Raw genomic sequence first — 24850 nt, forward strand, 5'->3', positions numbered from 1 at the left:
TATGAGTGAATTTGAACATTTTCTCATATGCTTGAGAGGCATTGTCGGTTTTGTGAATTGTCCATTCCTGCCTTTTCCCCATTTTTCACTTTGATTTTTGTTTCTTTGTGCCTTAACTTTTAGAAATTCATATATATTAGTGTAATTAGTCCTTTTTCTGTGGTTTCTATTGTGAATATTTCACCCAGTGGGTAGGTTGGCTTTTGACTTTGTTTATGGCGTATTATGCCATGCAAAATCTTTTACAGTTTATTTTTTGTAATCAAATTGAGCGATTTTTTTTTTTAATTGCTTCTGTATTTTGAGGCATGGTGAGAAAGCCTTTTCCTATTACAAGGTTAAAGAAGAAATCACTCATGTTTTCTTCTAGTACTTGTATGGCTTTATTTTTATGTTTAGACCCTTAATCTATTTGGAGTGTTCTTTTGCAGGGTGTGAGATACGGATCTATTTTATGTTTTCCCTAATGCTACCTAGTTGTTGCAGCACCATTTATTAAAAAAGTTTATCTGTACCTGAGTGATTTGAGATGCCACCTTTGTCATATACAAAATTTCCATTTGAGTCTAATTCTAGAGTTTCTCTATTGTTTTATTGGTCTGTTTGTCCATATACTAAGTACCACACTGTTTTAATTATAGAGATTTTGTAGTGTGTTTTTAAAGTCTGGTATGGGTAGTATTCCTTTATAGTGTTTTCTTTCCCCCAGTTTTTTAAAAGTTATTCTTGTATATATTTTTTTCTATCTGAACTTTAGTATAATGTTCAGTCACCCTATTCAAGAATAGGGGGCATCATTCTATTTGTTCATATCTTTCTTAGTGTCTTTCAGGAATGTTTAAAATTTTTCCTTATATAGGTTTTGCACATTTCTTGTTAAGTCTATTCCTAACCACTTAATTTTCTGTTTACATTACAAATTGAGTTTTATTTACCCTCATTTTCTCTAACTTTATTGTTTGTGTATATGAAAGTTATTGATTTTTGTATGATAATTTTCAGTGATTCTTTCACTGTTTCACTGATTTCTTTTCTTGCTTGTTTCTCTGGGGTTTCCCAAGTATTCTATCTTAACATCTGTTGTTCTTTTTCTAGTTGTCTACTAGTGCATAATTTTAAGACCTTTTAAAAGAAATTATGATTTTGTCACATTTTACCTTGCTATGCAATATGGGAGATAATTTGCTGCCCATGGTGGGGAAGATTTATTGATTTCTTGGAAAGTCCTAAATGGGCTCCCTCCTATTAGCTTGAGGTGGGACAAATGATGGTTTAATAGTGACCACTGAGATATTAGTACAGGAATAATGAGAATAAAAGGAAGTGTGTCTTACTGTATGAATTTGGACATCTGTAGAGAGTCTAATAGGACAACAGTGCAAAGTATCTTAATGTGAGCATTATGATTCACGTACACAGTAGATTGTATTAAGAAGGATATGCTGAGTGGCATAGGAAGAGAACAGAAAGGTGCCATAGGAGTACAGAGAGGAGAAAGAATTCATGTAGAGAGTAGTATGAGGATTTATTCATTGGACCAGCATTTATCAAGTATAAGCAAGAGACTCTGGAAATCTGGGGAAGTCCAATTGAAGTCAGCCAAATGGACATAAAACTGGATTATTCGGGAGGTTTTAGGGACTAAGGTTTTAAGAAGTTCCTTGAGAAGACATTCCAGGTAGGAGTAGAATAAGACAAGGGGACGTAATCAGACTAATGCCATGTTTAGATAAAGGCAAGTTATTTAACCTGAGTGAATTAAAACTTTGAGCGGAGAGGTAGCGGTTCATAGGACTGGAAAAATGGGTGGGCACCAGGCCATGAAGGAGCCTGAGTGGAAAGCAGAAAGTTTACTCTTTACCTTTCACATTGAAGGTCTACTAAAGGGTTTTGAACATACCTGATCAAATAGGGACTCTAGAACATGTAACTTTCAAGTGACACTTCAGTGTCTCAGGGAGGGAAAGACAGGAAGCAGGAAGATGGAGGGAAACATCAAGGGCTATGGCTTCTGTTTCAGCCGGTTTCCCACGATGTTCCTTGACTGAAACTGGTTTCCATTTTTTCATCTTCCTCAGATGCTTCCTGACCATGTTTTTTATTACCATATTTTTTTATTGTTTATTGCCATATTTTTCCTCAGACTCTTCCGTTCTTCCGTACGTGAAGCTCTGCTGCAGGATCGTGAGAACTAACACTTAGCTTAGGCTCTGGAGCCACTTGCCTGCGCTCAGATCCTGGCTTGACCGTGACCAGCTCTGTGCCTTGAGCAAGTTGTTCGTCCCCTCAGTGCCTCGATTTTCCCTTTATGTAAAGTAGAAATGATACTAGCACTAACCTTACAGGATTGTTTTGAGGATTTGTGAATTAATGCACTTAAAGCGCTTAGAAACAGTACCTGGCACACAATAAGAAAATGGGAAAAGCTAGCTATTTTCGTTAATTTTTTTTTTTTTAACATCTTTATTGGAGTATAATTGCTTTACAATGGTGTGTTAGTTTCTGCTTTACTGACACTCTTGTTGTACCCTGCTTGTCCCTATTTCACCAGTTTGTCACTTTGCAACCTTGGATAACTAACTCTTTGTCAAATGTTGATGTCAAATTAATGATATATTTCTTAATACCTTGAAGAAATCCTTTAACCCAAGTACTTTAGAAAACTTTACTTCCCTGATAACCTTATTAAGGTTTCCTCTTTCCATCCATTTCTTCTTCTCATCCATTGATGTGGTTTTTCTACTGAGAAAATGCCTTTGTTTGGCAGCTTCTCTTCATCACTTTCCTCTCTGTTTTGTGAGTTTCTACTGAAATGTTGAAAAGTAGTAGATGGTTATTATGGAAATCATCTTAAGCTTATTTTGTTGTTGTAAAGGGCTCTAAGAAAATAGTTTCAAACTTCTATTTTGGTTTCGTGGTGGTAATAACATAAGCATTCTACATGTATTCATTTATTTAATCCTCACAACAATGCTGTTAAGAAGATGTTAATATTCCAGTTTTATAGATGAGAAAAACAAGGCACAAATCTGTTATTTTTATATCCCAGAAAATACTTTAAGAATGGGTCTCTGTTGTTTACAGTGGGAAAGTGACCCCCAATAGCCATTTTTCTGCATCAGAAATATGGAGTGTATTTTGGGATATGAATATTACCTCATTACAATGCGACTTCTTTCGAATAGAATGTCAATACTGTTGTGTTAAATGACTAATACATAATGCATACTGAAAAATAGTAGGTTTGAACATCTCTGAATGTTAAGGAATTTTACATATTTTTGTGATTGAAACACATAAAATTTGGTTTTAGGGTTAGAAATGTTGTTTTTAATGAATTGCCTTTTTAGTTCACTGTGTTTCTTCTATCTAGTTTATCTTGAATGGGTCATGAATTGAAGAATCTGTTTTCAGCAGATGCAAAGCTTATGGGTACAAATTTTCTTTTCTTGCTGATTCTGTAATTAAAATGCAATTTCATTTAGAATAATTAAAGACCCCAAAAGTCTGTAAGCTAAAGGAAAAACCAAGATTTGTTTCTGCTGCTGATTAATTGCACTATTTAGTATTCTATTGACAGTGGTACTGGGATATGGCAAAATGGAATGTAAATCTATTGACATTTAGCACAACATGTTTTATTTCTCTAGTTGCAGCAAAAAATTATTCCTGATGAGGACCAACTGATGGCAGTAGCACTAGAATGCATCTATAGCTGTGAACGAAATGACCAGCTTGCTCTTTGCTATGACGTATTAGAATGTCTGCCACAAAGAGGATATGGGTAAGAACCCACAGTGTGCCTTTGTTATGGTTGTGTCTTTTTACTCTAACAGTTAAAATGAAGATGTTGCTTCTCTGAATGTTCATTATAGAGAATTTTGGGAATATAAAGAAGAAAATGAGATCATGTGCAAACCTGTTGCCTCGAGATAGACACTTGTTTTTCTAACAGTATATAGGACGTCACTAAATTTTGTTAACCTTGATAATTATCCATTAAAAAGCAAGCAAGAATATCACTACCACCACAACAAAAAGTACTCTCTTAAGTGGATAGACGGTGATATCTCTTGGTTTTAAATTGTGTTTCTAATTAAGCTTTTTCCTTATTTATGGGCTAGTTGTATTTTTTTCTATGAATTGTTTGTTCTTGGCCCTTGCCCAGAGTAAAACTTCTAAGTAATAATGTACGGATATACATACCTCATTTAGTGGTATGCAAATCAGATTTATATTTTCTCTTTGGAAGTCACATAACAATCATTCCTTTAATCACTCTTTTAACACATAGTACATATTATAAATTTCATATCTGGAGAAGTTAATAACAGCACATGGAAAAGCACTGAATGAAAAATCGGTGGGCCTGTTTCTAAGCCTTTGTGACTACAGCTGAGTCATGTAACTTCTCTGGTCATCAGTTTCCTCATTTGCAAAATCAGGTGTTTAGACAAGAAGTCTTCCTCATGCTTTGTTTTCTTCTTCTCCTCTCTCTTTCTTCTTTTCTCTCTCTCTTTTCCTTCCAAGGAAATTTTTATTTTTTTGTGTGAAATGAATGATAGAAGTCACTTGATTTTGCAAGCCAATGTGGAATAATTGTTTCACATAGTCATTAATGGAATTGAAATCAGGTGAAAAATTGATGGGAAAGGGATATTTGCATGGTACCAAAGTATTACCTTTAGCAAATATATATATATTTTTCTGTAATTTCAAAGGGGAAATTTACCTTTATAAAGTCTAAGTCTGACTGCCGTAACCTTTGATCAAGTTATCAAATATGGCATCACTTACAATCAGGCAGCCTAGCCATATGTGCCTCCTGGTGAGAAGCAGTATGAAGTAAAATTACTTACCCTGAATCTAATCAATCCTTTAAGCCAAACTTCTAGTTTACAGTCAATGTAGGGAATAAGAGAACAAGTTTAAATAACACCATGAAGAAAAAAACCAGATAAATACAGACTGTGAGATATTCTACAGGTCATATTGTCTTTTCACTTTGAAAAGTCAGTGACATGGAGAAAAACAAATTGGTGGGGATGAGGAGGTGCTATTCTAAAATTGTGAAGTCCAAGAGAACATGATCCCCTTCTAATTTTTAACCATAAAATAAATAATGTATGTACTAGTTAAAATCAGGGTACAGGAAGACTTGTAATTGATAAAAAACTATTGGTTGCTCTCCTTCCCCATCCTTTGGTACCTGTCTTCTAAAAGTAAACACTCATTATAGATCATGATTTTCTTCTTGACTTTGCCTGCCTCCTTTAAAATATTATGCTCATGTTGCTGTTTGTTGATTTTACAATTTTAGATGATTATTGACTTCCTTTCATTGACGCCTACCCTTCCCCCATACCTACTTCTCTTAACCGTTTTTTCAGTGTAGTCAAAGTGGTATTTCTATCATTATGATTATGTATATACTGTTTACACAGAGCTAGGTATGATTATATTTTCTTTTTATGCAACTTTTTGTTTTTCATGGATTGAATAATTTCCTTTTTTGTCATTGTTTTTTGTTTCCATTTACCTCCCTCCCTCTTCTGACAGAAGTGTAAAATTCCTTTTCAAGGTCAAAAATATCTAGTAATCTCTCCTTTCTCTTTTCACTCTATGTCTCTCTCTCTCCCTCTTACTTTTGAAACATCTTTCTTAGAATTGTCTTTTCTCTTCCTTTGATATGAATTGTTCTCTACTCTGCTGTACAGCGTTCATCCTTGGCCTTTTGTTTGCGTCTCTCTTGTGTTGCGTACTGCATTTCTGGGATTATTATCTTTCCCTTTCTTATTCCCTCATTTTAATGGAACATAATCTTGAATAGCTTCCTGTCAAATGTTGCATGGAGGCATTTTTATTTTAAGACTATCACATGTCAAAAAAATATCATAATTGCACCCTTACACTTGATGGAAGGCTTGGCTGTGTATGGAATTCTAGGTTTCTGATCCTTTTCCTTGTGAGTTTCGAAGGCATCACTCTTGTCTTCTCCTTTCAGTGTTGTTGAGAAGTCCAAGGCCATTATATGGCTTTTTCCTCCCCTTTTTGGAATACTTCAAATATTCCTTTTTGGAATATTTCTCATGTTCTGAAATATCATAAGGATGTGTTTTATTGAGTCTAAATTTATCATTGTTCATTTAAATCATGTATTTCAACCTGGAAACTCATGTCCTTCAAACTGTTGGGAAATTTTCTTACATTTTTTTCCTGTTAAGTTTCCTTGATAAGTTTATTTGCATGTCCTTCTTTTTACTGTTTTTTTGCACATTTTAAATTTATTTACTGCCCTTTTTGTTCTTTTTCCCATGTTTTGATCTTTTGTTAAGTGATCTGGGAGATTTCTATAGTTTTATCTTCTAATCTGTATTTTGAATTTAAAATTTATTTTGGCTTTCTTATTTAAATTCCAAGAACTTTTTCTCATTCACTTTCAAACAAAATAATATCCTGCTCTTGTTTCACAGATGCATAAATTCACTTCTACACCCTGCATTACCCTTACCCCACCGTGATCTCTGATTTTTCATATTCTGTTTGTTTGCATCTCTGTTTTTACTGTGAGGACCTTTCCTCCATGTCTAGTGATTCTTGGCCATTAATTTATGTCTAAGATACTAAAAGTTGATTGGATGCCTTGTGGCAAGCTGAAGGCTTTTCATTATAGGAGTCCTTGGGAAATTGCCTTATATGTGAGCAGCTAGATTGTCAATCTTGCTTCAGTTTTGATTTTCGGGGGGTAAGGTAATCTTAGATTCTGTGTATTATGTTACAGAAATGTTGGGTGGTTTGTAGATCCTGATTATTCATCTCTTCTCATTAAGATCTAAGTACTGACCCCCAAGAAAGAAAGCAGTTAGCCTTGTTACTGGTAAAGCTAAATGGAGACTGTACTACTGGTTAATACTTCCCTTCCTCAGTCCAGGTTTAGGGAATCTTCATGTAGGAAAAGTTATAATCACAGCATCTATTTATTACCCAAACCTGTACAGATATGACCACAAGCTCCCTCCCATCCTTAGTGAAGAGCAGCAAGTGTGCCTCTGGGAACCGTGGGCCTTCAGTAGGCAACAAAGGGCTGGTAACATGGATTGTATTAACAGTTTTTTAGCAAACTGTCATTACTCATCATTTAAAAACCTCAGCCCAGTGGATGTCGGAGTATCAGTAGTCAAGGTACTCTTCCCAGAGGGTGACAAGAGATGCAGAATCCTCTTCTTAACAAGCACCTCAGAGAGCAGAAGTGGTGGGGAGTTTCTTCCTTAAATGGTCTAGGTGGGTAATTTGATGGTCCCTCTGCCCACTTGATGCCCCTTGGTTGTCCTTGAATCATCTAGGTAAAATCATTGACTTCCAACTGACATGTGCAATTTTTAAAAATAAATATATTAGACTTAGTTCTTCAGTAAGATCAAATAAGCATAAATATCAATTAGAGCTTATCTATTAACTTTTAAATAGTAATTTGCCTACCATGAGGAGATAGTCATGATATCAACTGAATGATATTAAAAGAACATTTTTTATGTAGACATTATAATGAGAGGATGAGTATATTTGTTTTCAAAGAATGTGTAGGTTAAGAAATGCCTCTTGTGTATGCGTGGCTGAAAGCTTTTTTTGGCTTCAGATTAATGGTTTCTGATCTAACAGATTTTTTTTTGATAAACATAAAAAATAGCATGGTACTCTTTTGTTGTTCCATTTATTTCTTAATGATTGTATTTCATAATTATAATTTTCTAAATAATTTGCAATTATAAATTAGCCTAGTATTAAAATATAGGCCTTCAAAATACTTACTCTGGTTCTCTTTGCTCCTCGTGCCAACTTTGTCAATTCACGTTCTCCCAGTGATCAGTTGTTTATTTTTAGTGGTTAAATGGTTGTTATTTACCAAATGGTTAACTGTGTATTTTTTCACTATTTAGGAAATTAAATTTTTGTACATCTTACCTAGGCAGCACATTTCATCTAGCTGAAAAAAATCTTTAGTCATTATGTTTGTGAATGTCAGTTCACAAAGGAAGAACACTATATTCTGAAAATCAGTGACAAATGTTTATTGTAGAGTTATAAAATGATAATTTAAAAAATATTGTTCCTGAATGAGTATGTTAATTGAAGTTATCTCCGATGAATGATCTTTTTTTTTTCTTTTTGAAGGACTTTAAGTGTAATATACCCTAATTTATCTCTCTAGTCCAAGGCCTGAAACTTGGTTTAAAAAGATAGTATAATCTTTGTAAATTGCATGAAATAATTACCACATAGATTTAGACCAGGACAGATTGATAGTTTTAAAAATAGTGAGTGAGACTTTTGTGTTCAATTAGGTCATTTTTAATTTTCCAAGTCCAGATAAAGATTTTTGTTTAGCTTTCTTATTAAATCCTAAGATCTTGCTGGAATTCAGTTGAATCATTGGTTGGAAGGCACCTGAGAGCGTCAGGTACAGTGGTTCTCAGTTGAGAGTCGTCCCTCCAAGGTTGGGATACAGTGTTGCAGAGGGTGGCAGAGGGCTTTTATAGCAGTTGCTTAACTTTTCTACCAAATCCCTTGCACTCGTACGTGCGTTGTGCCGTGCTAAGTCTACCCTATCAGCCGTGTTTTTATTAGTTTATGATCTTTTTCACGGTAATGTTTCTCCTAGTCCCCCGTCTACTTTTTTCCTGAGAAAGGAAAAAGGAAAAGTGCTTGTTATCTCCACTCCCGGTAGGAATTATCTGTATGATGGCTATGTACTTCTCTTTCGTTTTAAAATATTGCAGTGGAGGCAGAGTGAATGATGACATGGGAGAAGTCCCCTGAGTATATAGAATCCTAATGGAAAAGTCCTAGGGGAGTCACAGGTGGAATAGATAGGACTAGGAGAAAGCCAGTGTGCAGGGCCATGGTTCCTAATCTGTTTTATTGGTTAAAAGAAGAGAAATAAATGATGGCTTTATCGTTTACCACTTCTTTAAAGAAAGACTACAACTGATTTATAATTCTTTTTTGCTTTTAGCAGAACTGAACTAAAAGTTCTTAGGAAAATAGTGGCCCATATCTCACTAATCTGTAATAGAGAATATTGTTATATTCCAGTATTTTTTATCTTAATCTCTTTTGAGTCATGAAAGATGCTGAATGAGTGTAGGAGATAAGACTGACCTTTTACTGGACAGGGTGTTACTGTCATATATTAAGTACAAGGGAAACATCACTTTTTTTTTTTTTTTTAACTTAAGTGAGTTTAGTATTTCAGGTAAAAAGTTACTACTAAAACCTAATTTTAATTCTTTTCTCTTAATCCTTTAGTCAGAAGACAGAGGTAACCACAGCTCTTCATGACATGGTAGACCAACTGGAACACATTCTCAGGTGAGAAAAATGACGATCTTTTGGTTCTATGCTGATTAAGGAGGTCTGTCCAAGAAATGTTACCTTAAATATGCCTAGTGATCATTTCCAGTTTGACCTAATATTTGTTTGACTCTCTTAGGAGTGAATTTTCTTAATAATGAATATAATACTAGCTTATTTTAGCAGAATGCTACAGTAATGAGAACATGGACTTTGAAGACTAGTAGAACTGTGTTCAAATCTAGGTGTTGTAACTTACTAGCTGTGTGATCTTTGAGCCTAGGGTTTTCTTAGCTATAATATCTACCTCATGAGATGTGAAATTGACACTAGATAAAGCATTTAAAGTACCTCACACATAGTAGGTAAATAAGAAATATTAGTTCCTTCAGCAGTTATTACATCCATCAGCAAACAATGTTTATTATAACCCTAACTTTCCTTTTTGGGTTATACTACATTTGATTGACTATCTGGGTTATATTATATTAGTGACTCTAGCAATATTCTTTACTGTGAAAATGAAGCATTAAACTGTCTCTTTTGGAGACTGAAAATTTCTAATTTGCTATTCAGGAAGTTTAATATTGTTTACTAGTGTTCATTTTTATATGTATATATAATGTGCTTGTGTGTAATTTTTAAATATTTGCATTAAAAATGAAATTTTAGGACTAGTAAACTTTGTTCTTCCAATATATAATTATAGAAATTATAGGTAATAACATCACTTGATAGTGGTAATATGTAAAGTGTAAGAATTTGGGAATCTACTAATTCGATGTCCCTCTCTTCTCCCCAGCCTCCCTGAAAAATTGAGCATAGTTTGAACAAAGCTTAATGGGTTAAGTCAGTATAGATTCATTCCTTACAAATCTGCATGGTTTCCTTTTTTTCCCTAATGAAATTGAAAAGAGCTTTCTCAAGGAAATACAGTATAATAAACATAATGCATTTCATAAAAAAATTATTTCATAATACATATCATTTATTTCACCATTCGTTCCTGGGTGTAACCATGGGTTGTCTTGATAGTCAAATTATGCTCTCAGCACCTCAAGGAAACAGTAACACCCTTTAGGTTTCTGGATGATACCCAGGTCTTTCATTGTTCACCTTAATTTACTAACCTTTTTAAAGGAGAACTTTTTTCCAGTTCCACCTCATGGCCATTAATAGTTGATAAATGTTTTAGTGTATATAATGTCAAGTGACGTGACCCATGGAACTTATCTTTATGAAGAGTTACTGAATTTTGTCCGACCTCTCTTTAAGCCCAGTAGTGGTTAATTCATAAATGTGAGATTTGGTGAGACAGAAAAGGTGTATATACAATGCTCATTATTATGGAATAGGATATCTCAAGAAGATCCATATGAGAACAGAAATCTTATTTGTTTGTGTATAGAATGGATTCTTGAGGGAGATTGAGCCTTATGGGGTTTCTGTGGTTTTCCAACCCTAAAATTCTTTGCTTATTGCTTTTCTAGCAGCCTTACCTATAACAGAATACTCACTAAGGTTGTTAAGAGTTAAAGTTGGGTATTGCAATTATAGATTTGTCTTATTTTGCTGACTTGATGCTTTTAGAGCACAGGAAAATTGTAAAAAAAGGATTTTGAGATAAGGATATGCTAGGCTTTTTAAAAAATGTTAACTTATCCCAAGTATATTGTAATAAAAGTCAGTAGGGGAAATAAGATTTGATATATAATTATTAGCTTTTTTTTTGCTGAGAATTAATGTAATGTATAAAATTTGGTTATTCTTTATGCTACTTTTTTTTAAAATACTTTTAACACCTAAGTGCTACTTATGTGTTTAAGATTCTTAGAGCTTTTTTGTTTGGTAGCAAGACTTATTTAAACATTTTTCTTTTTACTTACAGTGTGTCAGAGATTTTGGAGAAACATGGACTTGAGAAACCAATTTCATATGTTAAAAATACTCAGTCTAGCTCAGAAGAGGCACACAAGCTGATGGTTAGATTGACCAGGCACACCGGTCGTAAGTGAGTAATAAAATTAATTGATAATTGTATGTGATTAAGAAAAAGTACTACTTTTTTTCTTTTTCTGATTACATTGGGTTATAATTGACCAACAATAAATTGCACATATTTAAAGTATAGAATATGATAAGTTTTGATATATGTATATACCCACAAAGCCATCACCTCGTCAAAATAATGAATGTATCCATCACCCCTGAAAGCTTTCTCTTGCTCATTTATAATCCCCTCCCTCCTTCTGATTCTCCTCATTACACCCCCATCCCCTCCCCAGGCTATCACTGATCTATTTTCTGTCTCTATATCCTACTTTGCATTTCCTAGAATTTTATGTAAATGGAGTCATAACAGTATGCACTTTGTTTGTTTGTTTGTTTGGCTTCTTTCACTCAGCATGATTATTTTGTGATTCATCCGTGTTGTATCGTGGATCAGTAGTTTATTCCATTTTGTTTGTTGACTAGTATTCCATTGATGGATTTATTGCACTTTGTTTATCTATTCACTTGTTGATGGACATTTGGTTTACTTTGAGTCTTGGCTTTTACAAATATAGCTGCTATGAATATTCATGTACAAGCCTTTGTATGGACATGCGCTTTCATTGCTTTTGGATAAATCCAGAAGAGTGGAATGGCAGGATCGTATGGTAGGTGGATGGTTAACTTTTCAGAAAACTGAAAGTTTCCAAACTGTCTTCCAAAGCATTTGTACCATTTTATTTTTTAATCAGTCTTTTAGGAACGTTCCAGTTGTTCTACGTGCTTGTCAGTACTTGCTATGGTCAGTCTTTTAAAGTTTAGTTATTTTAATAGGTATGTTATGGTATCTAATTTTGGTTTTAATTGCTTTCTCCAGTGAGTAATAACGTTGAGCATCTTTTTATGTGGTTATTTGACATCAGTGTATCTTCTTAGATCATTTTAAAAATTGGGTTTTTGTATTCTTTACTGATTTTGAGAGTTTTCTTATATATTCAGGATACAAGTCCTTTATTAGATATATGCTTTGCAAAGATTTTCTCCTATCTATGCCTTATCTTTTCATTCTCATACCTGTGTCTTTTGAAGGGCATACTTTATAAATTTTGATGAGGTCCAGTTTATCAATTTTTTCTTTGTGCTTTTGATGTCATGTTAAGAAACTTTTGGCACAAAGATTTCCTCCTGCCATTTTTAGTAAAATTTTTAGTTTCCCATTTTACAATCAGTTTCATGGCCCATTTTGAAAGTTCATTTTTGTTTATTGTTAAGGTATAGATTATTTTTTTTTAATATCTGAATATTCCAGCATCATTTGTTGAAAAGACTGTCCTTTCTGTACTGAATTACATTTGCATCTTTGTTGAATATCAGTTTTCCATATTATGGGGGCCTATTTTGGGGTTCTTTATTTTGATCCATTGATCCGTTTGTCTATCATTCCTCTAACAACCATCCTGTATTAATTATTATAGATTTATAGTAATTCTTAAAATAATTGTAGATTTATAGGAAGTCTTAAAATTCTCTCTTTATCTCTGTCTCTTTCAACAGTTTACTATAGTTATTGATTTATGTGCCTTATGTTCCCTTCAAAATCATAAGCTTATCTAAGGCAAGTGTTACAGTCACCAAACATCTAATTTGGAACCTTACATATCATTGGCCCTCTCTCAGTTATTATTAAATGAATAATTTAGAAGGTTTTGACAATTTAAGTCTTAAACTTTCATTACAGCTATAAACGATGGGTCAATATTTCCCATCATGTTGGCTCTAGTCAAGAACCTACTCTTCAGTAAGAAAGCCTCACTGTTGCTGCTAGATTACCTACTGTCTTTCCACTGAATCCCTCAAATACTTCTAAAGTCTTTGCAGTTAATTTCTACTTATGGCATTCTACTTACTGTGAATATGTAAGAGAGTACGGCCTCTTTTTTCAAGGTAGTCAACTTGAAATGAATCTTAATTATTTCATATATGCTACTATGGCTTGGCCTTCAGCACCTATCGAGTTTTCTTATGCATGTTCTAAATGGTGGCAGATTTCACTGACTGTCACAAATCAGGTTTTACTATCTTGAGTGCAATACTATTTCTCGCTGGAAAATACACCTCCATTCCAAAGCTGTAACTAATACATCATGTTTGTATTCAGGTATTTCCCTGTCAATTTGCACACCTCTTGTATAGTGCCTCCAGGTTCTTCTCTTGGTTCTTATTTACTGCATGTATTCTAAAAAGACCTTTGGAAATAATGTCTTATAATTTATTTTAATTAGAACCTGTACTTAAGGCTAGCCATGTGTGAGAAAACACTAATACCATCTGTCCCAGTGTTGCTGGCTTCTAGAAGAACAGCTGGGCTGCGAGAACTTGAATTCAGCTAGACAGTGCCCAGGTCTGATTTTATGAAGCTGGTGCAAGATGGACACTCACTTTTTCAAACATTTTGTTACTTTTCTGCCTGCAAGCCAAATTTGAAAGAGTCCTTTAATTCTTTGAAGCCCACCCAAAGAGTTCACATACCAAGGTCTAACTAATGGAAACACTTCAGGGATTATCCTTGAAGACTTGCAAATATATCAGTTTGTTTTGTGTATTTGTATGGTGGAAAAAAAAATGTATTCTCTTAAGCTTTATTACATATCAGATAGAAATAATTGTTCATTTTGTGTAGCAAATAGAAAATGCTATAAACAAATGAAGCATATGGCTATGAAAAAGTTTAGGTGAAAAAAATTCCTGAAGACTAGAATTTTTGCAGGAAAGATCCCAAATGCATAATTTTTCCATAGCAATACTATTAAACACAGTCTATTTGCCCTGTTTTTAATGCATAAGAAAGAAAATGATGCGTGGAAAAGGAACACCCAGTTGGTATTTGACAAACAGAAAACAAAACCAAACCTACCCTTTTCAAACGATGAGATTCATGATTATGTAGAACTTCAAGACTAGAAAATAAACATAAACGATGATTCCAAACTCACATATATTCAACAAAGATGAACTTTTGAGAGAGGTAGAGAGAATTACAGCACATTCTCCCTCCTACTAGACAATATTAGTGGTTGTGTATGTGACTACAGAAAAACAAACAGATGTGTTTGTGACTTCCAGATTCATTCATTCACACTTGTTGAATACTACTTTGTACCAGAAAAATATGGGGAGTGTCTTTTCATACATTCTAGTTTAAGTTAATTATCATAATATACAAAAAAGGAAACTGAAGCTCAAAGAAATTAAGAAATTTATTCAAATCCATACAGGTAACTGAGCTTGTTTTTATTCTCAGGAAAAATCTTGTTTCATTGTCTGTGTTTTTTCAAAATTAATCTCATCCCTTCCTTATCATGCTTTGAGATTCTCTTTCAGTGAGAAAGCTGAAATTCAGGAATATTAAATATAGTCACGCAGCTAATATGTGACTCTCTGTGACATTGTTAACAAAACCGTTTCCCCTGTTGCAGGAGAATCTGAACCACTGATTCTCTAACTCTGTAAGTCTGGATACTAACATGAAATAGTATTTGATCAACTAGATGGTGTAGGCCTCACTACTTCATCTCTGATTGGTAAATTGCTGCTAGAGGAACTGTGTAAATGAACTAGAAAATCTGGTAGGGACTTGAAGCTTTGGTTTTCCCATGTGTGGTCACTGGCTTATCCTTGAGGGGACCCTGAAAACTATGCCTATGGAATTGTTACAAAAGGTATCAGCTCGGTGCTTTGTGACCACCTAGAGGGGTGGGGTAGGGAGGGTGGGAGGAGGGAGACGCAAGAGGGAAGAGATATGGGGACATATGTATATGTATAGTTGATTCACTTTGTTATACAGCAGAAACTAACACACCATTGTAAAGCAGTTATACTCCAATAAAGATGTTAAAAAAAAAAAAAAAAGGTACTGACTTTTGTGGGGAATGAAGCTTCTTCCTAAGCCAGATAGGAACTGCAGCTACCGTATAGGGCTCGTCGTACCTGGGCTGGCACCTGGGCTGTCGCCTGGATGGGAGAGAACCGCCGCAGTGCTCTATCCCAGGCTCTGTGGACTGCCGCAAGGAGTCCCACTGAGAGGAACCACTGGGGCTGCCCGGCTGGCCAGCTGTGCTTCCCGCCTCCAGACATGCCAGGTGTGGCCCCTGTTGCCTTCTGGGCCTGCATGTGTGGTTGAAGTTAAGAACATACCCTGCTGGCGACTGCAGAGTGATGAAGATGGAATTTGAAACTCATTCTCCTGTCTCCAAGTGCTTTTTCTGCTATATCACAGCTGCTTTATCTTACTTTACCGTGTGCTTTATTTTACCTTAGAAACTCATAGCTTGTTTACCTTTGCCATTATCAGTTTTGTGTCTAGGCAGCCTACGGCAGCGGCCGCTCTGGCAACATCTCTGGCATTGATGCGTCGCTGCCCAACTTTTCCCTCTATCTTTAGTCAAAGTTGTTGTCCTGGAAATTCAAATGAGATCTATTTCTCTTGATCATCTGGGAGCTGTGTGGCATGTAGAATAGTGGTACCAATTTTTTTTACTTTTGACCTATTGGAGAGAGCAATTTCATGAATTATTTTCTTTTTTACCCTCAGGCAGCCTCCTGTCAGTGAGTCGCATTGGAGGATGTTGCTGCAAGACATGTTAACTATGCAGCAGAATGTTTACACCTGTCTAGACTCTGATGCTTGCTATGAGGTAACTCTACATATGTAAATATTTCCTTTTAATTTTGTAATTTTGGTTGTTACATTTTGTTGATTGGATACAAGATGATGACCATAAGTTTCACTGTAAGTAATAGGATTGAATTATTGAATAATATTCAATAGCTGGTAATTGAGTGGTGCTTTAGAGTTTGAGCACTTTCATACATAACTTATCTTCTTTGTTCATTGCAACACCATTTATTTAGTGGGTTAATTCTCAGCTGGAAAACTCCGAATCGTACGTGGCTCCTCTCTCTTCCATAGTCTTGGTGGTCACTAAAATTTGCTTCATGTGCCTGAGAAAAGTCTTTCAAATCTGTCCTCTCTTCATCTCTGCTAAATTGTTGTAATCCTCCAAACTTGTTTCCCTACTTCCATATCTCTTCCTCATTTACACGGAAGAGAATATTCTTCTAAAACAGACCTTTTCATGACACTCCCCTTCTTAAAATGCGCTGCTTGTTCCATGTCTACAGTTAGAAAGTAACCGTATTTCTTAGCCTGGCATAGAAAGCCACGGCGAATTACAGCCACCCTGGTCCATTCTTGCCTCTGACACTCCCCGCCATGTGCCCTGTGCTCCAGCGGTGCCAAATCTGTCATGAATTCCTCCACTCACCATGCTGTTTCCTGTTTCTGTGACTTTGTACACATTATTCCCTTTGCCTGGAATATATTCCTCTTTTTTAAATTTGAAAATTGCTGATCACTTTTAGCATTCAGCTCACTAATCATGCCCTCTAGGATGCCTTCCTTTGTCCTTTGATATAACTGTCTCTATTACAGCCTTTCTTTCGAATGCGATGACTTGTTTGTTTCTGTGTGTGTTTCTTCCCTTTGGTCATTAGCTCCTAGGTAGGCATTATCATATCATGTTCATCCTCAGCTCCCCCAGGGCATATTATAGTGTCTGGAACATAAAGGATACTTAAGGATGGTGAGTTGACTAGGAGTGTAATTTAGGAGAATTTAATCCTTATTTTGGAAGGTATGTGTATTACCACCAAATTACTCATGCTTTGTATGGAAAAATGATCCAGCGAACCCATCTTTAATGAGACACAGTTTAAAAGAGGGTTCCCGTTTGAATTTGCCTGTCAGACAAGCCAGATCAGAATCGTGTGGAATATTTCCTGTGTTGCCCTGCTCTGACATCACGAAGCATAACCCGTTGATAAAATGAGAGTTATAAAATAGGTCTCTGTTTTGTGAAATTGGTTGGTATTTTTTTTTTTTTTAAACTTTAGTCTTTTTTTTTTTTAATGTTTTTTTTTTTTTAACGCATTGTTTACTTTGTTTATTTATTTATTTATTTTTGGCTGTGTTGGGTCTTCGTCTCTGTGCGAGGGCTTTCTCTAGTTGTGGCAAGCGGGGGCCACTCTTCATCGCGGTGTGCGGGCCTCTCACTATCGCGGCCTCTCTTGTTGCGGAGCACAGGCTCCAGACGCGCAGGCTCAGTAATTGTGGCTCACGGGCCTAGCTGCTCCGTGGCATGTGGGATCTTCCCAGACCAGGGCTCGAACCCGTGTGCCCTGCATTGGCAGGCAGACTCTCAACCACTGCGCCACCAGGGAAGCCCGGTTGGTATTTTAATTTAAGGTAGTTTTAACAGAAGAGCGCTAATATAGACTGTTGAGAAATGAGTGGTTTTATATTTGAACTTCAGGTTTTTATGTGCTTGATGAGTGTAAAGTTTATATTGATGATTGCACTCTCAGACCACGTACAGCTGCCAGTAACTTCACCTTTGTATCTAAAGCACAACTTGAAATTCAGTTTCAGGAGAAAATAATCTATACGCACATAGGGTCCAAAATCTTACTGTCATTAGTAACACTGCTTGAAGTAGTGTTTTTAAGTGGGAGTAGCGTTATTTCCTGGTACTTTCTGATTCTGATTGAAAAATAAGCATGAAGTATATTACACTTGAACTCGCTCCTGTGTAGAGTCTATCATAACAACTTGACGTATTAAATTGTTTCAGTTATATTTTAACACCTTTGTATTAGGCTTTGATATTTTAATGACTTCGCGCTGTTAGTCTTTCTCCTTTGAGAAAACATTTGAAAGCATATTATAACTGTCCTGAACCGATTCTAGAAGGTAATACAGATTTAGCAAACTTACATTTTAAAATATTTTAGTGATGTTTAAATTATGCTATATTGTCTTACTGGCCTGTGGCCACTGTATTCGGTTTTGCTGTCATTGGAAAATAATTTTAAATCTCATTGGCATAATTTTGATAAGGTGCAAGATTTCTATACAGCCTGTAGAGCAGAAATCTATGTGGTTCATTTCAGCAAAACCTTTAAAGTATTATAGTGAATGAATTTTATTTTTCAGTATTGGGCATTGACTCTTTATGGCTTACCTGAATAAACCAAAGGAATAGAGAAATTGTTACATCTAAGTCATTTTGTTCACATGGAGCAAGCCATTTTCACCTGTCATATAAGCGATTAGGGTTACTCACTGATAATTCGCTTTCTGTCGCAATATGGATTTTATAGCAGATCTCTTGTAGGTATTAGTAATTTTATCCTTATCAGTCATTTTAGGATAGGCCTGTCTAAAAATGTCTTCTCCAGAAGCCTAGAAACAAGTGAAAATAAGGGGGTCCTATGAAAATTGGGTAGCCTTCCTAATTATAAGGAAACTCTTGCTTCTCCATGAAATCTGCTTTTTATCTCTCGCTTCTTTTTATGTGTTATCCTCATCCAACAGTGGCATGATAGGAAAGAACATTCTTGGGGAAGTTTTTGTGCTATTTATATATTGACTCTATTAGTGTGGGTTTAAAGGGAGCTCTTTAATAGGACTTTTTTGGATTGAGTAGATAATCTCAATTATAGAATAAATTTTATGTTAATTGATGCTATTAGTTGCCTTGTAAAATACAATGACATTTGCATAACTGCCTTCCATCAGTGGCTTTTGTTTTATTTAAATAGTTTTTAAATTGCAGATTAGAAAAAAATGTTATGTGGTGTATTGTAATTCTAGTGACTAGGTGTAAGTAGAACATTTGTAGCACGGTGTTTAGTTTATGAGACTGACTTCAGATGCTTTAAACAGTCATTAATTATGTGTATCATATTCAAAGATTTTCTTTTAAAAAATTGAAATGTTATAAATACTTTAAGCAGAGTGTGGGACAGTATGTCTAATGGATCCTGTTTTTAATAAGTATGAACTTTGGATATTTTACTCAAATATTTCTTGTAACACATTAAAATATTATGCTTACCACTGGTTTGTTCGGTTAAATTATTTCTTCTTCTTCCTAAAAGAGGGATTTTTTTATTGAGGTGACATTCACATAACATAATACCATTTTAAAGTGTGCTTCATTGTCATTTAGTACATTCATAAATATTGTGCAACCTCTACCTGTAGGATGGATGTATTTTTTAAAATTTATTTCACTTGGATATCAGAGCCTCCATTGTGTCGAGAACTGAGTCCTCCCTCTTTAAGCTCTAATTCCAGTTTCTTCTTTTTCCCAGATATTTACAGAGAGCCTTCTGTGTTCCAGTCGCCTTGAAAATATCCACCTGGCTGGGCAGATGATGCACTGCAGTGCTTGTTCAATAAATCCACCAACTAGTGTAACCCGTAAAGGAAAAACCCAGTACAGGGTCAGTTATGAAAAAAGTATTGACTTGGTTTTGGCTGCCAGCAGAGAGTACTTCAATTCTTCTACCAGCCTCACTGACAGCTGCATGGATCTGGCCAGGTAGAGGAACTCTGTATTCTCTGTAAGAGGGAGGAGGGAAGTCAGAATATACAAACTTTATTGTTGGTTTTATTCTCTACCTCACAAAATACGTTATCACAAGTACAGATTGACTCTACTATATGGGACACCGTTATTTATTGCTTGAATATAGAATGAAAACTTAATTGCGTCATAAGTATTTATCAACTTTCTTGTGACCCATTTTCTCTAGCACACTTTCCCACAGTCATTCTAGATGATTATCTATAAGGTTATACTTTTCTTCTATTGGAAGAGATTCAAGCGGTAGCCAGCAAATTCAAGTTCTGGAAAATTTCAACACATTAGGTCGTGTCTATATGCTTTACATGGCTTCTGCTCTGATTAGATGATAAAGCTCAAAAGTCCCTTCCAGGTGGAAATTTCTGGACTCTGAATTCTGTTCCTCTCTTAGCCTGTTGTACAGGAAAGTTTGTGTTCCTCTTTTTACTATTGATTCTTAGGAGCTTTTTTTGCATATGGGACACGTGCCCTTTGCCTCTCTTAATGGTTAAACTGTGTTGCCAAGTTTTTATAATATACAATTTATCTTTCAAATGGCTACTGTGAATTTTTAAAAAATTCGGTTGTTATTCTTTTTTCTGTCTTTTGTGTCATCCTTTGAAAGACCTTTAATTCCCAAGACCATTAAAATAGTTTTTCATATTGTTTTTTTACTACTTTGGTGGTTTTATTTTTGCATGGAAATTTTAGGCCCATTTGGAATTTATTTTGATGTAAAGATTGTGGTAGTTGTTTAGAGTTACTTTTCCCCTCAAATAACTGGTAGTTGTTTCAACTCTAGCAAAACTTAAAGGTAACTTTTTTCCCCCAGTGATATCTTATCACAGAAAGAATCATGTTTTCTCAAGCCATGTTACTGAACTTGACAAAGTTGTTTAAAATAGTTAGTAAATTTTTTCCTTCTCTCCCAAGGGATAGTATTTCTATTTCAGATGATGAAAATATAAGATAGAACAACTGGGAGTTGTGTTTGACCTAAATCTTTTTGACAGATGCTTCTAGAGATCATTTTTGAAACTACACAGTACTTGCAGTATTTGCCTTTCATCCATCCCCTTTTCTCCTACAAGGACACACCTTAATTTAAAAAAGATGTCATATGTGTATAATGTGGCACCAGACTGATTGAGACCTGTGAGCCCAGATGTATTTAATTGTTTACAGTTTTATTGAAATAGAAAATAGCTCATCCATTTTTATTGATTAAATTACTATTTATTTACTAGTTTTTTTTTTTAATTGAGGAAGCAGTACATCCACAAGATAAGATATTTAAAAATACACAAAGGATACATATGGAAGATGTCTTTCTCCTCATTCGAGTTCCTCTAACTTTATCCCTCAGTTATATTTTTAATCAGTTTCCTGTGTATCCTTCTGGAATACCTTATTAAAAGTTACCCCCTTCTTTCTTAAATCACAAATAAGTGTATACTGCTTGTACCTATCTTTCTGTGTCTTGTTTTATTCACTTACAATCTATATTGTGGTTTTTCCATGTGAATACATATAGGTTTGTTTCATTCCTTTTTGATGGTTGTAGACTATTCCATTGTTTGACTTTTATACAATTTATTTAATTAGTTCCTGATTTAGTGTATTTTATTTTAAAAAGACTGTGGTAGTGAACATCTATAATTATGTCTGGGCATGTGAGAGCCTATCTCTAGTATAAATTCCTAGAACTGGGATTCCTGGGTTCAAAGTGCAGTTAGAATTTTGGTAGATGCCACAAATAGGTTGTATACTGTTTATCCTTGAACCAGTAGTAAGTATGTGTTAGTGTTCATCTGATTTAAATCCCCAAATTTTGCAAGAGCAAGCTAGGCCTATATCTGTCGCTTGGTCATGTAGGTAGATCCTGGGGCCTAGATATTTTCATGTGATGGTCCATGATTTTAGCATTGTTAGCTCTTCATGGCCTGATCTCTACCTGTCTTTCTAGTCTCATGCCCCACTGTTCCTCTCCATGCACCTTTCAGAAAATAGGTTTATTGTTAACTACAGTATTTATTAAGTATACTTTCTCTGAATTTAAAAAAATTTGCTTAAAATACTCCATAGGTATCACAAATTCGTAGATTATCAAATCACTTTCATCTATATTTATCTCAGTACTACATCACCAACTGATTGTTTCTGATCAGAAAAATGTCTCTTGTGCAGTTTCTTAGGTTATTCCTTTTCCTTTGAGAGACAAAATTGTGACCGAATCAAGACATTTCTGTTTTCCTTAAAAGAATAACTGGAAATTAACTGTATTCCTTCTGTTTTTTTTAATCCTTTTTACATGATCATTATCTTTTGAGTCAACAGTAAACAGAGCACTAAACCCAGAGCTAACGTATCTTGCTTTATACTGTGATACCTTACGTACTATCAGCATAACCCTGCGCAAATTGCTTCACCTCTGAGCTTCAATTCTGGCTTCCTTAAAAAGCAGATGGTGATATTTGCCTGTCTCACAGGCTTGCTGTGAGGATTAAATAAGATATCAGAAAGCCTCTAGCAGAATACCTGGAAGGAAGTTGGTTTTTGATAAATGTGTTGGATCTCTATGTTGTTGATCATAGAAAGGCAACTTAGCTGAACATATGTTACTTTTCCTTCTTAAAAATGAATTTCTCCTAGGTGCTGCTTACAGCTTATAACAGATAGACCCGCTGCCATTCAAGAGGAGCTAGATCTTATCCAAGCCCTGGGGTGTCTCGAAGAATTTGGGGTAAAGATTCTGCCTTTGCAAGGTGAGTTTTCTATTTAGTGTTGCACTATTATTAACTTATTTTGCATTAGTTCACTAGTGTTCCTTTTTACGTTTTTAACTAAAGAGTACGTTTGGTCATTTAGTCCATTAGCAATAGATTCTGCCCTCTGTCCTATTTTTCAATAACAGTACAGCAGTGAGGCTATTGGATAAAAACAAAAATAGAAATTGGGGAATATGGATGAGTATTTAATGTACTTGAAATCTTAGTAATATACCATGCTTAGGGCAACAAGCAAAAAACCAAACTTGAGCGTTCCAGTAAAAGGAAGTTTAGAGAAAATGATGATCCACTGCCATGTGTAGTTTCAGTTTTCCCCCTTAATTTTATTGAGCTAGAAAGAGTGGTAACAGTAAGGAAATCAGCTGATTAGAGTTATAAACCTAGAGTTTCTCTAAGAAGAATATAAGAATTCATCAAACAAGGCCATTGAAGCATCTGTGAAAACCCGGGCTTTTAGGTACATAGAATGATGATAATATCTGTAAGTGTTGTTTTGAAAATCAGGTTAGAAATATGTAGAAAGTACCTTTCTCATAGTTACTGAATCTGAAATGTTGAAGTAGTGATACACATTTTCTTAAAAATATATATACTAGGAGAAAAACACATAAAACAGCAGATGTTGAGGTAAAAAACCCAATTTTTTGATTGAGAAAAGTTATGAAAAAGTTTGAAGTATATTGTATCAGTTAGTTTTTGTTAGACTGTCCTATAGTAAAAAAAAAAAAACAACTCAAAAATCTCATTGTGATATGATAAGTTTAAACCTGGCATTGTAGCAGCAGAGGCAAAAGATCAGGAATCCCATGATGATGACTCTTAAGCATTTGCTTAGAAGTGGCATATGTCACTTCCACTCACATTTCATTGCCATAGAAGTCACATGGCCAACCTGAAAGTTAGTGAGGTGGGTATTTGTGACATGAAAACAATACAGTCTGCGGAAGCTATACTCAGATTAGATATGAGCCATCCTGATTGTGAAGTAACTGAAGTTTACATCTACCTTATATTTTAGAGTAAAGGCCACCCCAGGATTACTGTACTAGCACTTGCATGAATAGCTATCTTGAAATAGCCCAATACACACTAAAGTATTTATGGGTAAAGAGACATGATATTTGCAGATGGTTCAGGAAAAATAGATGTGTGTAGATACATATGTTTATGTGTATATATGCATGTGTTTGGGGGGAGGGTGGAAGGGCATGCATGATTGCAAGTGTGAATGGAGCAAATGATTAACAATTGGTTGATCTTGGAAAAAACTGTAGAGGAGTTCTTTGTACCATTCTTGCAAGCTTTCTGTGAGTATGAAATTTAATCATAATAAAAACTTACTCCCCCCCCCCCCCCAAAAAGCCTATTCCAAAGAAAAACTACTACCTTTCTCCTTTATATCCACAATCCCTGGGCCCCCTCCCACCTACCTAGAAGAAGTTTTGGGGGAAGATAGGATGTATGTTATATAGCCATGGATTTAGGAATGGATAAAAGAATGAAGGTGTGAAAAATATTTAAGGAGCTGGATTGAATTCAGGTCCCATCACTTTCAGTGACCTTAGCCAAAGTACTTAATCTTTCTGCACCTCAGTTTCTTCCCCTGTGGATAATAGTACCTGTCTTGTTAGGTTCTGCCTTGTAGGATTAACACACATAAAGCACCTACAACAGTGCCTAGGGCATAGGTCATATTCATTTCATGTCAACTACTATCATGATGATTGTTATTGTTGTATTTACTGGGTCCCAGCTTCCCAGGTAGTGCCATGTTTCTTAAAAGTTAACACCTCTATCCTGAATAGATACCATTTCGCCTAGCATATATACAATACTCTTTAACTCAAGTTTTTTTTTTCCCCCCCTTTAAGTGTGCTTAATTACCTCATAGTGTGAATTAGTGTGATCAGACATGTTTTATTTTCCTAACATCTAGCTTAAGTGAGAGGATTGGGACTGTTTTTAGAGAAAGGTTAATAAATTGGATCAGTGAGCGCTTTGAGGACTCCTGCCCTCCTAACTGGTATGATGTGGTGGAGGTAGAAGATGGATATTTGGAACACGGACTGGATTTTAGGGGGTTGAGGTAAGGTGGCGAGACTGGTGTACCAGGAAGTATGTGAAGTTTTCAAAGACAGATACCGCCTTCTTTAAAATTTTCCCTAAGTCCTGACCTGGCACTTGAAAAGGTGACACTTTTTCTTAGCTTCAGAATGCCAGTTCATTTGCTGTGTTTCAGAAGTTTGGTGA

The 24850-nt window shown here is 35.2% G+C and overlaps 1 protein-coding gene across 5 annotated transcripts in view; it reads left to right on the forward strand.

The window, feature by feature from the left end:
• The window catches only part of NBAS (NBAS subunit of NRZ tethering complex), a 341753-nt gene that overhangs the window by 151768 nt on the left and 165135 nt on the right, over positions 1–24850 (forward strand). For all 5 annotated transcript variants that reach the window (XM_059942180.1, XM_059942182.1, XM_059942181.1 and 2 more), the window contains 6 exons: positions 3651–3784; positions 9307–9369; positions 11240–11362; positions 15935–16037; positions 19558–19787; positions 22464–22576. In XM_059942180.1, the coding sequence (XP_059798163.1) occupies positions 3651–3784; positions 9307–9369; positions 11240–11362; positions 15935–16037; positions 19558–19787; positions 22464–22576 (766 nt within the window). The remainder of the gene's footprint in view (positions 1–3650; positions 3785–9306; positions 9370–11239; positions 11363–15934; positions 16038–19557; positions 19788–22463; positions 22577–24850) is intronic.

This window comes from Balaenoptera ricei, chromosome 13, assembly GCF_028023285.1.
Source record: "Balaenoptera ricei isolate mBalRic1 chromosome 13, mBalRic1.hap2, whole genome shotgun sequence".
Taxonomy (NCBI): domain Eukaryota; kingdom Metazoa; phylum Chordata; class Mammalia; order Artiodactyla; family Balaenopteridae; genus Balaenoptera; species Balaenoptera ricei.